General features: G+C 40.5%; 1 protein-coding gene, 1 long non-coding RNA gene and 1 other non-coding gene across 4 annotated transcripts; 1 reads left to right on the plus strand and 2 right to left on the minus strand.

Moving 5' to 3' along the window:
* Positions 1–451: 451 nt before the first annotated feature.
* Positions 452–15,543, minus strand: LOC148186306 (uncharacterized). Of its 2 annotated transcripts, XR_015774941.1 has the most exons (4): positions 15,436–15,543; positions 12,500–12,695; positions 9,675–9,721; positions 452–1,279 (listed from the first exon to the last, which is right to left on the minus strand). It is a non-coding gene; the product is annotated as an uncharacterized LOC148186306 (long non-coding RNA). The 2 variants fall into 2 exon arrangements; XR_015774942.1 differs by lacking the exon at positions 9,675–9,721.
* On the plus strand, positions 10,913–14,146 carry tha1 (threonine aldolase 1). Its single transcript, XM_042507312.2, has 7 exons — positions 10,913–11,274; positions 11,474–11,557; positions 11,647–11,735; positions 12,226–12,411; positions 12,552–12,689; positions 12,828–13,020; positions 13,654–14,146. Exons 1-7 carry the CDS (start codon positions 10,977–10,979, stop codon positions 13,959–13,961), a joined length of 1,296 nt encoding a protein of 431 aa, XP_042363246.1. The 5' UTR covers positions 10,913–10,976; the 3' UTR covers positions 13,962–14,146.
* Positions 14,894–14,975, minus strand: trnal-uag (transfer RNA leucine (anticodon UAG)). The gene has a single exon. It is a non-coding gene; the product is annotated as a tRNA-Leu (tRNA).
* Positions 15,544–16,082: the final 539 nt, after the last annotated feature.

Genomic DNA, 16,082 nt, shown 5'->3' on the forward strand with positions numbered 1-16,082 from the left:
AGTTGTACAATTACGTGTGTGTGTGTGTGTGTGTGTGTCACTATTTGTTTATGGGAGGAAGACAGAGTGGGCAATTATGGACCAAAATGACGTAGTTCAAGAGACAAACAGAAATGAGTGAGCCCTCTTCCCAAAATCCAACCAGAATAATCCAGTTTCACACACACACGCACACACACACACATGCACACATTGTCTAAATAAGCCAGCTCAGCTCACTATGACTCATTTTATGTTCCCCATAGTTGCCTGGTTAGTGGGGCTGGAATATTTTGCCTGTATCCTTCGCTCCTCTCGTGAATCTCACACACTCACAGAAAGTCTTTCCACCATGATTCATTTTTTCGGGTAATGACTTGCTGTGTCCTGCTCAACAGTTGTCAACAGAGTCTGCAGCCAAGCACAACACTCTCAAACAATTTTTTCAACAATCAAAACGTTCTCACCAACATTCAACGCAACTTTGAGTTTTAATGTGAAGCGAGTTGAGTGACGGGAAGAATATTTTCAAATTGAGCTGGTTTGACTGATTACATTCTTGCAGTCTGATTAGAATCTATTAACAGTTTCATTTTTGAGTTTGTGCCAATGTCAACGGTGTCGAGCCTGGAAGGTGGAAAGAATATTAAGGGGTTAGGAGTATACCCTGCAACATGCAATCCACAGTGGTCTTCCAGGAAGGAGCTCCGGTTTGCTGATTATTTCTTCCAGGAAGGCTTTTTGTTGGCTGATCTGCGCTTATAGGAAAGACGTTTGGTTGGCCCATCAGCGTGAGTATTGTCACAGCCGCTTCTGATAAAGCCAGACCAGCTTCCAGGAAACCAGAGATTTACCCTCCAGCATTCCATCATTCCTCCACCATCAGCGCACGAGAGAGAGACGGAGTGAAGGAGAGGGAGCAGGAGGGGTATAACAGGGACACGGATCAATAAAAACCATATGGGAAGCACACAGACAGTCAAATGCACTCAAAAAAGCCTGCATGTATGTGTTTATGTGTGTGTGTGTGTGTGTGTGTGTGTGTGTGTGGAGCATGTTAAGACACACACGGTCTTGACCTGCACTCAGCTCACTGTGACACACTCAAACCACAATATTTTTTTAAGCTGACTACACCACCATTCCCCCCTACACACACAGATACACACTCTGCAGCATTTGAAAGTCATTGTGACTAACCTAAATCATCACTGAAATGGTTTTCCCGTAACACCTGGACAGCCTAACGGATGGGTGTGCCGATATTGTTTCTGGCTGCAAGAACAAAGACCCGAATGACCTGAAACAGGTTGTAAAAGACAGTTGTTAGGCATGTTGCACGGTAGAAGACACAGATGCGTTGTTTTACCTAGGAGGTGAATTCTGGCTGCTGTTTTTTTGTTCACAGCTGTGCAAGCGTAGCGGCAGAGGCGCTCGGATGCCAAATGGCTTACTGTAACGGCGTGGACTCGGACCAAACCCTCCAACACTCTCAGGTGTCACTGTGTCCCCTAAGCCAGCAAACAAGCACTGCATAATATTTGAACTTGAGACTGCAGCGTGCGCACACACACACACACACGCAAACACACATGAGCACCAGCATATGCACATACATATGTGGTGAGTAAGGGGATTTTTGGTCATGGAATATTGGCAACGCCCATGAGTTACCTACAACAATGGAGGAAATACTCTGCAGCAGTGCTACAACAAAAACATACTCCACTACAAATAAAAGCCCTGCATTCACAGTTTTTTTGGCAGTAATAGTTAATTAAGTAACAAAAGTTAAAGCTCCACTGAAAATAATGAGTGGAGTTCAGTTTTGGTGTCAAATGAAAACTTGACACCAAATTTTCATTCTGATTTTGATCAGCTGATGAAGGAAGGAGAAAGAAATAATCAATAGAAGGAAAGAAGCAAAACAAATGAGGGACATTGAAAGTGAGCATGCAAGACACAAGGAATAAATGAAAGAAATAATTATCGAAGGAAATAAAGATAAATATATTTGTGACTTAACCCTTTACTTCATGTCCCCTTGTGCCTCTTTTCCACTGCACAAACACTCCCTAACACCCTCAAACATCTGATTTTATGCAGTGGAAATGTGTAAAATCGGCATTCACACCCGGGTCAAATGACTCTGCAGTAGTCAGTGGTATTTATCGCCTCCGGCTCTGATTGGCATTGATGGAAACACTATATCCAGACAAACGTGCTAATTTCAGCCCCTTAAAGGGATAGTTCACCCAAAAATGAACCTCACCCTCATGCCGATGGAAAGTCTGGTGATGGTGATGGTGAAGTTTTATAGTCCAAAAAACACTGCTGGAGGCTCACAGAGAAAAAGCGTTGCACTCATGCAACAAACTGAATTGAACTGAACTGAATTGAATTGAATTGGCAAACATGAATGTCTTGGAAAATCTGTCCCAATGCATTGAATAAATGTAGAGATATTTCTTAGGACAAATAAAAACCTTGACCTGCTGGCGCACTAGAAGAAGTCATAGGATTACCAAAGTCAATGGGATTCATCCTCTGGGAACCACGAGTGTCTGTGCATATATTGGCATTGCAATATGGTACGATATTGTGTATGCTACGATATTTTAGTCTGAACCAAAACGGTTTTCCATGTGGAGCAATGGAAAAAAGTGGCTGCAATTGTACAGTAAATACTCAATTAAGGCACCTGTACTTGAGTAAATGTAGTTCCAGTAATTGCTCCCACTACAGTTTAACTGCCAGCATATACAAACACACACACGCACACACCCATACATTGTATGTGTAAATCAACATTACTACAGAGTGCATGAATTGACAGTAGTAGGAAAAGTGTGTGGGAGGGTGTTGGTCTCTAAATGTGAGTCAGTTACATAATAAAGAGGCAACCAACATCAAAGCGGCTCCACTGCCCTTGGCGTTTCTTTATCAATACTCTTCCATTGTGGATTCCACGTGGAATAAAATCATTAACCGACTTGTTCCCTCCCTGCAGCTACACACACAGCACCAGCTGGAAGATCAGCGTCAGATAAAAACCTGGGATCTCCAAAATCTCATGATATAAAAACAGCTTTCTGGCTTTTGTTTTCCAAATTACACACTTGATTTAAAAAGTTTACACTGCAAATTAAAACCGACAGAAGCCTTCAATCCAAACTGGACATTTTGAATATGAACAACAGAGCTTTTCTGCCAATAACTGACAGGCTGCTCTGTTTCGTCTCAACAAGGATCCGATTGGATTAAACAAGCCTGAAAGCTGAGCCCTCTGCACCAAGTCCATTCAGCCTCTGACCTGCCACAACAGAAACACCCCAATGCAAAACAAATGGCACTTCTCAGGCTCAGTGTGTGTGTGTGTGTGTGCGCTCATACTTGAGCAGTGGTGGAATGTAACTAAGTACATTTGCTCAAGTGCTATACTCAAGAACAGGTACTTGTACTTTACTTAAGTGTTTTCTTTGCATGCCACTACATTCCAGAGGGGAGTATTGTACTTTTTACTTCACTACATTTAATCTGTACACTTTTTTGAATGCTATTTTTTATTAGATTAAATTACCAAATAGTTTGTACAAGTACGGTTAATCGGTGGATTGGCAGAAAATTATTTGCCAATGGTTTGGTTTGATTTGGGGGGGGATTTTTTCATATTTTAAAATAATTTTGGGGGATGTTTATCATTTCTTTATCTTGTTAATAATTTTAACCTTTTAATTTTTTTGTAGTTTTTTTTTAAAAATTTCGAGGGGTTTTTTTTAGGTGTTTTTTGTTTTTTAGTAATTTTCAGGGGTTACAAGGTGTTTTCGTGTTTTTTCATAATTTTGAGGGGCTTTGGGGTGGGGTGTGTTTTAATTAATTTATATATTTTTTATAAATTTGAGTTTTTGGGTTGTTTTAATAAAACAACTTCAATAATTTTGAGGTTGTTTTTTAAATAATAATTTTAAGGTTTAGACCCTTTTTGTGTGTTTATTTAATTTTATTATTTTTAAAATTTTCTGCACTGGGTACTTTTACTTTTAATCCATGAAATATATTTTCCTGATTATACTTATTTACTTTTACTTCAGTAATATTTTCAGTGCAGGACTTTTACTTGTAACAGAGAATTTTCCCTGTGTAGTGTTAGTACTGTTACTCGAGTAAATGATCTGAATACTTTGTCCACCATGAGTGATTGTGAAAATGTCCCACTCATTAAAGAATAATCAGTTCCCAATTTAAATGCCCGGTTTCCTGCAGTAGGTGGCATTTAGACACATAAACACAGTCTGTTTTTCAATGTGATGGATCACATTTGTTCCTGTAAGAAGGAAACAGGGGGTCCGCTGTGTGTGTGTGTGCGTGTGTGTGTGTGTGTGTGTGTGTGTGTGTGTGTGTGTGTGTGTGTGTGCACCCAGCAGTGAACAGCATCTGAATGCAAGAGCCAATCAGAGAGCTGTATAGACACTGAGCCCCCCAAGTACTGCTGGTTTATAGGGCTCAGCTTCAGAGAAGTCACATGACTTCCCAGAGAGAGAGAGAGAGAGAGAGAGAGAGAGAAAGTGAGAGAGAGAGAGAGAGAGAGAGAGGAGTGGGCAATGTGGGAAAGGACGATGAAGAGGAGGAGGAGGAGGAGAAGTGAAAAGAGGGTCATGAGGGTGACAGGAACGCTGCGAGGGGTGAGCTGAGGGTCTGGTAAATGAATGGAGGCGAAAGGAAAAGAGAGAGAGAGATGCGTCTGTTCCTGGAAGTGAAATAGTACAGGCTGGTGATGGTCTATAATTACAGCTGAATGAACAAAATGAGAAATGACGGACTGAGAGAGAAGTCAGTCAGTGGATGAATGAAGGATGAGATGAATGAGTGCACACAGGCGATAGTGGTTGCAACTGATTACTACAGTGGGTAATCTTGATGGTCTGGTTAACCCTGCCTCATACTGTCATACAATAACTATCTTCACCACAAGGCTTAAAGGGACAGTTCACCCAAATTATGGAGAAAAAAAAAGTTCTTTTTTTTATTTACCACAAGTCGAAGGTAATGAATGCGTCGGGGATCTGAATGGTTGGGGGTGAATTAAATTTAGTTTGAGCACTCAGAGCATTTTAAAAGGCAATTTTCTGATTACTATAATCCATCCGTTTTCGTTGGGACTATTTATTTGGTTGAAAGTGGTTCCAATGAAAACTGTTCATGGCAAGTTCAGTGGAAGCAAGTGGATTTTTCAAACATCATTTTGCAATACTCGCAGGACCGCTAATAAAATTTCACTCGCTTCAGTAGAACTGGGATGGAGCCAGAAGAATATCTCTAACCTATGTGGCCAAAAGTATATGGTCACCCAATGGACATGTTCACATGCTTTTCTAAAGGGAAATCATAAAACACAGTACTTATAAAGATGACACAGGTCATAGTTTTCTTCTTATAAAAGGACATCTTAATACTACCGCATTCCATAATACTTTAAAGCAGATGGTACTGGACCTTTTTCCTCAAGGACTCCCTTTCTATCATCGAGTAAACTGAAAATGCCTCACTAAGTGATATATTTTCTAAAATGTTCATGTTATTTTTAATGCACGCAGATGATAAACTGTATAATTAACCCAAATAATGAACGTAATAACTGCAGGAGGTTTATGAAAAACAAACAAAGAGATGTTAATATACTTTTGTTCAAGTAGCTTTTGTTTAAGTTTTCCCCGCACCCTTATCTTGTGAGTGTCTATCTTGAAAAATCATCTTAACTTTAAAAATAACAATTTAATTTTGTGTCTCTCTACAGAAATACATGAAATGCTACAATAATAGGCCTACTGTATATATATTTTTGAAAAGTTTTCTTACAAGCCTTAAAGGTTGAATGCATAAGATTCAGGGGGTTTCAGTGACATCTAGTTGTGAGTATTGCAGATCGCAACCAGCTTAAATTTCTCCCAGCTAGAATTCCCTCAGCGGTCAGAGAGTCGAATTATCTGCAGGTCTCCTCCTCTCCAAAAACAAACTGACCTGTTTATGTAAACCAGTAAAAACACTGAGTAAAGCGGTTTTACATTAAAAGAATCTGTGTTTTCCCAATGCTGCTCAATACAAATGGGCTTCTAACTACTGACATGAAAATGCAAAAAAATAAATTAAAGAATAGAGAAATAAAGAAAATGGCGTAATTTGGAGCCAGTGTTTGGTTTGTTTGTTCTGGGCTACTGTTGAAACATGGTGGTGCAACATGGTGATCTCCGTAGACAAGGACCCGCTCCCTATGTAGATATAAACGGCTCATTCTCAGGAAACAAAAACACAACATTTCTTATTTTCAGGTGTTTAAGATCGAAAAAATATATGTGCTACTAATTATATTATTTAAAAAATCCTACACAGTGGACCTCAAGAAGGCCTCGTGACCCCCCTTGAAGCTTTGGCGACCCCTAATGGGGGTCAGGACCTCCAAGTTGGGAACCAGTGCTTCAGAGTGTGCTTCCATCTTTGTTGCAAGAGTTTGGGGATGGCACTTTCTTGTTTCATCGTGACAATATCTTCATTGTGCAATGTGAGGTCCATAAAGAAATGGTTCTCCCAGACTGACGAGCGAGAACTTGACTAATCTGCACAGAGCTCTCATGACCTCAACCCCATCAAACACTTTTCAGATGAACTGGAGTTTTGTCTGCAAGCCAGACCTTATCGCCGAACATCAGCGCCCAAAACCACTAACGCTCTTGAGGCTGAATGGGAATGTTTATAATGTAGCTGTAATTTTGTCATTCCGATTGTTTGTACAGTAATTCTCAAATTTTACTATGTTGGTCTGTTCTGTACATCTACTGCACGTCTGTCCATTCAGGGAGAGGGATCCCTCCTCTGTCGCTCATCCTCAGGTTTCCCCCATTAAAGAATTTTTGGGGAGGGGGGGGCTTTCCCTCATCTGAAGTGAGAGTCTGGGGACAGAGAGTGTCATGTGCTGTTCAGATTGTACAGATTGTACAGCCCCTTGAGGCAAATTTGTATTTGTTAATATTTGAATATAAAAAATCCCTGCATCAACCCCGCTGATGATCAGCAATCACATATGGGTGCAATGTTCATTTGTCCACTGACTTTTGGCCATATAGTGACAGAGAGCTGCAACGATTCTGCTTTTTTTTTTTTTAATGGTGGGGGGGATTAGTCTGCCCTGCATCTCAAGAGCAATGTAACTCTGTGTGTGTGTGTGTGTGTGTGTGTGTGCAAAGTAAAATATGTCCACATGACCCATGACATGTGCAGGGGGGGGGTTAGTGTGAAATGTGAAACAGATGTTACTCTTGTTTCGCAGGCACTGATGTCGACACCTTTAGACTGCAGAGGGAAGTGTGTGTGTGTGTGTGTGTGTGTGTGTGTATGAGAAACCTCATTTGAGGGAAGGCTTCCCATAAACACCTGTTTTGTTCCGGTTAATATCTCTCGTCATGGTGAAGAAATGATGGCCTCAGTGAAAGAGGAGAGAGAGAGAAAGAAAGAGAGAGAGAAGGGAGGAGGAGGGGGGGTCACCTCCATTCCCCTCCTTCTGTGAAAGAGAAGAGCTCATGTGGGATGAACACATTCGTTTATTCATTCGGCCCGTCTATTTTCAGCCCAGTGGGTTTATGGTTATTGGAAAGGCGTTGCCGTCTCGCTCCTTCCCAGAAGGAGTCAATATTTCTCCCTCTCCTTCATTTCTCCCTCTCTGCCTCTTTTTCTCTAATTCAATATTTTCTCCAAAACACCACTCTCCCCTCTCCACGCACAGGCAAGGAATGCTGGAAGGCATTTGAGAGAAACAAAACACACACACACACACACACACACACACACACACACACACACACACACACACACACAGACAAAAGTGTGAGGTTACAGAAGCCATCAGTGATCCCGGAAAACTCCAGCTCAGGACGTCTCCCACTCTCTCCATCTTATCACAGTTCCCCATCACCGCTCTGCAAACAGATGCATCTTCATCTCTTCTCCGTTCACGGCTCTTGTGGGGCTCTCGAGACCAACTGTGGCCTTTTTACGACGCTGATGTTTGCTAATGACTTTTAATGACGACTTGTTATGGCTCATAAAACCTGCCTCTGTTACTGGCAATATCAACTTTAACTACAGCGTGGTGCGGTCCTGATAACACACACTGGGACTTTTATCAAGTGATTAACATCAGACAAGACAGCATGAGTATGAGGGAGGGGGGAGTGTGAGGGGAGGGAGGTGGTGTGATGTGAATGGAGTTGTAGTGTTTGCGGGTCAAAGAGAAACAGTGAGTGACAGTGGGAGGAGGGAGTTGTTTTGTAATGAGTGCACCTCCCTCGTAGTCTCATCTCAGTCCACAGTGGTTAAATTCCCACAAGTCTCACCTCTAATGACTAAGTCCAAGAGACACATATGTATGGAAGCCCATTTTTGCCAGTGAAAGCAAGAATGAGGTGACTCAAAGTATAACTTCTCAAAATAATTTATCTCAAAAAATAACTATCGCAATACAATGACTTAGTATCTCATAATAATAACTCTCTTGTCTTGAAATAACAACTTATCTCAAAATTAGAGTATCTCCAAACGACACCTGTGTACAAAGGATGGCATAGTATCTCAAAATAATGACTTAGTATTTTGCAAAAAAAGACTTATTGCGACTTTTCTCAGAATAATTACTTATCTCAAAATGAGCAACTGTCAAAATAATCACTTAGTGTCATAAAATACTAGATTTATATCTCAAGATGACTTAGTTATTGAGTCAGTATTGCATAATATGACCAATTAATGATTTAGTATGACAAAAGAGTGACTTGGTATGACAAAAGATGATTTAGTATCTTGAAATAATGACTTAGTTTCTCAAAATACCATACTTTCAAAACAATGACTCAGTAGCTCACAATAATGGCTTACTTTAATATATGATAACTGTGTGGTTTGCATTTTATTTTATTGTTGTTTAATTGCTGGCCTGTTTTTAGTATTTCATAATCTTATTATAGCCTATATCATAATAATAGCTCACTTATCTCAATCTCGCAAAACTTTTCTGGGAACTTTGTCACTCAAAAATAATGAGATACTGAATCATTATTTTGAGATACAGATTCATTATTTCAGGAAGGTCATTATTTTTGAGGTACTAAGTCATTATGACAAGGTACTAAGTAAGTATTTTTGGATACAAAATCATTATTTAGAGATAGAAAGTCGTTACGTTGGAAAGTTTTTCATTATAATGATTTGTAGGTTTGTTTGTTTTTTTCATCACATTGGCAGAAAAGGGCTTCCGTACAAAAGAGCCAGGACTTAATTGTTGATAAAAAATAGAGGATATGACTGGATATAACCAGTTCAGTTTGGGCCTGAGCCCATAGCTCCATCGTGTCATGTGTTTGTGTATGTGTCCGTAGGGAGGGGGGAATTTTGCAAGGCATTCTTTCACCTCCTTTCTCGCTTTCTACAATAAGATAAATGGATGATGGGCGACAGCGCGGTGGAATCAGCTTTGCAGCTCAGTGCAGGGATAAAGGTCAAGCCAAAAGCAGGCTTGTGACCCCTGAGGAATCTGAGGGTGTCACAGTTATTCAGAGCTTTCGTAAACACACCGTACACACTGGAACAGGGACAGACTGACACACACAGATGCACAGAGAGACATTTACACACATGCGTGCCTCACTTACTGGGGTGGATGAACGCAGATGATAGTGAGAGTTAAGTTTAACTGCATCTGCATGAAACACAACATAATCTGATTGAAAATAATTGTGGAAGGAGCAGGTAGTAGAGGTAAGTAGAGGAGTGTGTCTGAGAATATTTTGAGTGAAAAGCAGAAAATTCAGAATAGCACAAGATTATATGTGTCTGTGTTTGTGAGTATTATTGTGCTTAGTATTCATCACTGATAGGAAAAAAACACATGAAAATATTGTCACAGTTGTTTGCATTAGGAGTGTAAAGGTACACAGAAATCACGATTCGGTACACACCACTGTTTTTGGGGTCATGGTTCTATACAAGTTCAATACAACAGGAAAAAACAACAAATCCCAAATGCTAGTTTCCTTTCAATTATTTTGAAAAGACAGTGGAGCAAATTACAGTTTGTTCCACCTAGCAGTATGTAGTCCCCCCTGAGGTAGTTGGCACTGTGCAGCCTCCTGTAGTGTATTAGGCAGTAAACAGAATGCACTCTTGCATATGTCATATTTTTGTTTATAGCTGATGAAACACATAATGTATTTGCCTAGTATTATTAAAATATGCAATATTCTGGGAAGATAGAGGAAGGGGTCCAAGAGTATTTGGGGATAAAACAGGAAATTTCTGAGGGCCATTATAATAGTGCAAGATGATCCGTGTTATTTCTCATGGTTCTCATGATTGTTTTCATGCAAGGCCTTTTTTGTGCAAGTGCACTAATGCTTTAAGTAGGCAAAGGGAGTGTTTTTTATTTATATGAGGGGAAGGGATTGTGCAACACAGTGGGGGCACTTTAAATATGCTTTAAGCACTGGAGGGAGGGGTTTTTTTTGTTTTTTTTTGTTTTTTTACATTTTACGTAGGGGAAGAACATTCTGCTTTAAATGGTTGAATTTTGTATTTATTTCAAATAAACTCTGAACCCCAAAACCTGCATGTGAGTAAAAAAAAAAATCACAAAAAATCTCCATTATAATACATTTTTCAAAGCCAGAAGCTGTGAAATATGGTTATGTCAATCACTCAGGGGTGCTCGGGGACAAATAATTGTTGGTCCGCAGAAAAAGGATCAGTAAAAAAAAAAAAAAAGAAAGAAAGAAAGAAAAAAAAAGCAGCCTTATTGGCTTTGGTGGAAAATGGCGCCATCTTCATGTCCACGCGGCTCTGTGCATGCTGGTGGGCTGATAGGTCATCCATTAACTTTCCTTGCAGTCAGTCAATGATTATCGATTGCAACGATACAAAGTTCAATAACAAATATCCCATGAACATGGTGGAGCATCATGTCTTTGAAAACATTGTCTCGCAGAGTTTTGGTTAAACTTTTGAACCACGGTGTCGTCGCTTCGAGCAAACCGCTCAGTGCACGAGATGCAGCGGCTGTCGTGCTGGGACGGAGCTCCGCGCGCGGCTACTACAACACCGGTAAACCCAGGTACCCGGGACCCGGCGGGGCGGGCCATGTGCGGGTGGTGGACCTCCGCAGCGACACGGTGACCAAACCCGGGCCGGGGATGAGGCAGGCCATGGCGGAGGCCGAGGTCGGAGATGACGTGATGAGAGAAGACCCGACTGTGAACGGTTAGAGACGAGGTTTTATACGGGTATTACCCACCTCTTTTTTTAATGGTAGTTTACAGTATACCCACCTATCTGCAAAAAAAGCCATAGGAATATATATCCTTATAATATTCTACTGAATGCGAGGGTTTAATGTTAATGCATGCACACCTCCAGTTTAAAATAACTAAATCTTGCAGTATTTGACTAACTTCTGCAGAATTACAGAAAATTGCAGCTGACATGTTTCAGATGGAGGCTGCACTGTTCGTCCCCTCTGGTACCATGAGTAACCTCATCGCAGGTGAGCAGTGCATTTATTAACAGAGTCTGGATCAGTTTTTATGAGTTTTTTTTACATGGTCATAAATGTGCGCACATGTCATTATGCAGTGATGGTGCACTGCAGGGAGCGGGGCGACGAGATGATTGTGGGCGATCTGTCCCATTTACACATCTATGAGCAGGGAGGGAGCGCACAGGTGAGTGCACAGAGCAGCAGACACCTGTGGTAAGACCCAATGCTGATATATGAAAACACAACTGTGTAGCTGGGGAAGGGAGGGGAAGGAAAAGGAGGAAAGCAGGAGAGGAAATGAGAAAAGGGGTTTAAAAAGTGTATGTGCATCGGCATGAGCAGAGAGAATTAATAATGCCAAACCAGACTTGCAAACTCTTGCATGAAATGCAACTAAACCCAAGCCATCGATTCTTTGTATGTTTTCATTGTCTTTCTTTGTTTTTCCTCATTTTTGTTTTCTTTTTCGCTTATTTATTTGTTTAAAGTGTCCTTATGTTCATTATTGATGTTGCTTTTTTGACTTTTATCCATTATCATTACTTTTTTTCACTTTGTATTTGGTTATATTTATGCACTAAATGGTTCATAGACGGTTTTAAAAAGATAAAAAAAAAACACCTCTATCATCTGCTGTGCGTTCATTCGGTGTGTGTTTGTGTGTATTGACACAGCTGGCTGGTGTCCACGCCACCACCGTGACCACTCTCCCTGATGGATCGTTTGACTTGAAGCAGCTGGAATCAAAGATCCGCCACGGATACCCCGACCCCCACTACCCCCGCTCGCGCCTCATATGCGTGGAGAACACGCACAACATACAGGGAGGGCGTGTGCTGCCCCTGACCTTCCTGCAGGAGGTGTGTGTGCAGATTTGTTTCTTTGCAAAGATCAGGCTAACAGATAAACTTTTACATCTCAATGTATGAGTGCAGCTGTGGTACTTACCTCACTACAGCAGAGTGGAGCAGCTCTCACAGGATTTCTTTCCATCTCGAAGGTTCGTGCGTTGGCAGATAGCTACGGTCTGTCAGTTCACATGGACGGAGCCCGAGTGATGAACGCCGCTGTGGCCCAGGAAGTGCCTCCATCCACCATACTGCAGCACACACACACCGTCAGTGTGTGCCTCTCCAAGGTGGGACTGCAATACATAAACACACACACACGTTTATGTGTACTTTTGTGCATTTTTGTCGACCTGAAGCAATATTAAATTTGCAGAAACATAAAATAAAGTCTCTCAAAGTCAAATACACATTATGGTGTGTAACAGGGTTTGGGGGCCCCTGTGGGTACCATGCTGGCTGGACCCCAAGACTTCATATCGCGGGCGTTGCGGTGCCGTAAAGCCCTGGGTGGAGGAATGCGGCAGGCTGGTATTTTGGCAGCCGCTGGAAAACTGTCTTTACTAGAGATGGTTGGAAGACTGGAGGAGGATCACCGTAACGCAAAAACGTTTGCTAGGGGTGAGCAGCTTATTTCTATTAAAATTAAAGGTCCAGGTTGTGGGAGTTAGTGGCACCTAGTGGTGAAGGTTGCAAAGTGCAACCTGCTGAAACTTCTCCTATGTGCCAAGTGCGAACTCCCGGTTAGGATTCCTTGCTCGTTCATCGTTCAGGAGGTTTTTAACAGGAGCCGAATTATCCGCAGAGGACTCTTTCTCACCAGAACAAACAAATTCGGTGATTAAAATTGTTAAGCACTGAAGAAAGCGATTTCAGCTTAAAAAAATCAGTGTTTTTACACTTCTATTTGGCTTGTTGGTGGGGGGCTGCTAACTATGGTAGCTAACGGGAAAACACAAATAGAGCTATTTTCTACGGTCTATAATCTGGAGCCAGTGTTTGGTTTGTCTGCTCCAGGCTACTGTAGAAACATGGCTGACTCCGTGGATGAAGACCGCTACCGATGCAGATATAAACGGCTCATTCTAAATTAACAAAAAATGTGACAATTCTTATTTTCAGGTAATAATACTCTGATGAAAACATAGTTTGAATTATATTCTATTTCTGCCAATATATCCTCGTAAAGCGTACACAGTGCACATTTAAATGATTAACTGCCTGCTCATAACTTCTTCTCTTCCCTTCTCCCAGCTCTGCTCGACTGTGACCCTCCTCTGTTCGCTGTAGACATGGTTGCCGTGGAGACAAACATCTTGCGTTTCCGTATACAGGAGCCCAGTTTAAGCCCGTCTGAATTCTGCGCCCGCATGGGTGAGGTTGGCGAGGGAGAGGAGGCAGCACTGGGACAGGGGATACAAGTTCTCATGTACCCACATTTTGGAAATTCGGTACGGGCTGTATGGCATCTTGGGATATCCCCTGAAGACACCCAGCTGGCCATCCGGAAAATGCGATTTGTTGCTTCTCAATTCTTGAAGAAAAAAATCCAGGCCCAGTGAAACCTGATAATTCCCAAGACATGTAAACTAATCACTTAAGCTGATCATTCGAAATTTACAGAGACTAATGAAAGATGTCGAAAATGGGACAAATACGTACAACAGAGTCACTTTGGATATCTGTATATTATAATGAATTTTCTTTTATTCTTATTAAATTGAATGAAATTCTGGCACTTTAAAAAGTTTGTTTCCTTTTGTAATGCACTTTGTGGGGAACGTTTTATGTATTTTATTAGAGAGATACAGTAAAGACACAACAAAAAAGGGCACCTGTGCTCCATTGTGTTTAAGTGGAATATTTTCTGGATTTTATAACATACCACTCTTGGTGGTGCAAAACAGGGGAGGGCAAACTGTTAAAAGTACAAGAAAATGTACCTGAAAATTAAAATTAGGGGGGGGACAAGGAAAATACTTGAATAACTGTGCTTAAAAATAATGCTAATTCTGTAAAATATTTTTAAATGTGAAATTATTAATATTATTATATTGTTTTTTGGACATTTTTTCCATGGTGTCTTTAATAAATAATTTTCTAAAATTAGAAATAATTTCTAGAAATTTACCGGACATTTCTTGTCAAGTTGCTCATTGCCCTTTTCCCGTGTTTTTTCAAAGAAATCAAACCAATTTCCTCAGATATCACAGGTATACATTTGTGAAGGCGTCTGAACGCAGCACACGAAAATTGATGTCAATCCAGATTACAAAGGGTTAATCATGAAACTGTATCGCTGCGATGCAGTACCCACCATAAAGCCACTAGATGACAGTGTCGCACATGGTAGTGACTTTGGGCAAGAACTGGCAAAAGGAAAATCCTTCTTGTGTTTATTTTGCAGCATTACCTTTTGAATGCCCGGTCGTGTGCTAGATATTATGTAATTTATCGGAAGTATGTAATTGATGTATGATAGATCAAAAGGATTTGGCAGCGGTGGGATTCGAACCCACGCCATCGAAATGACTGGAGCCTAAATCCAGCGCCTTAGACCACTCGGCCACGCTACCTCTGTATCTTCATTTGTATACCTGATACATCTTAATGGTATATACTAACGTGGATGGTTTGACTACGAGCAAGGTGGGTTTATTTATTGCGTTTTTCTGACTAGCTTTAGCTGATATTGGTTAGCATCTTCGCTACACGCTAAAAATGGAAGAATAGAGAGTCTAACATTTGTTTACCTTGTCTACGGAGTCCTGCAGGTGTCTTGTTTGTTATTTTATCAAAATTAACGTTATAACTTAACTTAATTTACCCCTGCCCATCACTGACGTTGCTAACACAACGGTTACTAAGTTACCAACGTGAGTACGTCATTCGCTCTATTAACGTTTGCTAGTTTAGTTGTTAGCTCAGCCAGCTAGCATTAACCAGGAAACTCAATTTCGTGAACATGCTGCAAAGAAATAAATAAGTTAGCTTGTTTGAGTGATGTTGAGTAACGTGTCACCTGTTGCACTCTACCTAATAAGTAATTCAAAGGCGTAGTCGGTCGTTTCTGACGAAGTTGTCCGAGTTTCATCACGAGGTTGAGCACTCGGGTGTCTTAAAACGGTAGATAACTTGTGTGTGTATCCGGTGCTGCCTTTAAATGCTCTTGTTGTTGTTGTAACTACCAGGTTCGCGCGTTTCTGCTTTGAAAATGCAACACATTACTGTTTAATACAAAAAAAAAAAAATGTCAGTGTTAACTGTTATTCTCAAACATTATTTTTTTGGAAGTCTTGCTATTAGTACATGTTTTTAGTGTGCATATTTTCCTTAATTTTATGCATTTTACACACTATATTTTCTATTTCTATTTATATTATCTCTATTTACCATCTAATGGATTCTTTGCATTCTATTTTGTCCTATTTTTTTTTTTACTTTTACTAGTACTATCAAGTGGGTTTTATCCATGCAAAGATGTATACTAGGCCTATATATTCTATTCTGATCTTATGTTATATTTATTTTTATGTCTTTATGTCTTTTCATGTGAAGCACTTGCTGAATGTAATTTATTTATTTTTTTAAACACGTTGGGACGTTGCATGCTACCCAAATAAAATGTTATTATTATTATTATTATTAATATGTTATAATCCCCCAAACTGCTTGCTTTTTTA

This window comes from Plectropomus leopardus, chromosome 19, assembly GCF_026936395.1.
Source record: "Plectropomus leopardus strain MGB_pleo_1.0 chromosome 19, ASM2693639v1, whole genome shotgun sequence".
In the NCBI taxonomy this organism is placed as follows: domain Eukaryota; kingdom Metazoa; phylum Chordata; class Actinopteri; order Perciformes; family Serranidae; genus Plectropomus; species Plectropomus leopardus.

Bases quoted from the DNA above. Each gene is read 5' to 3' on its own strand.
- tha1 (XM_042507312.2), top strand. From the start codon at position 10,977: ATGTCTTTGAAAACATTGTCTCGCAGAGTTTTGGTTAAACTTTTGAAC. The intron at 11,275-11,473 runs GTTAGAGACGAG...TAACTTCTGCAG, and splicing joins AGAAGACCCGACTGTGAACG to AATTACAGAAAATTGCAGCT. The intron at 12,690-12,827 runs GTGGGACTGCAA...GGTGTGTAACAG, and splicing joins TCAGTGTGTGCCTCTCCAAG to GGTTTGGGGGCCCCTGTGGG.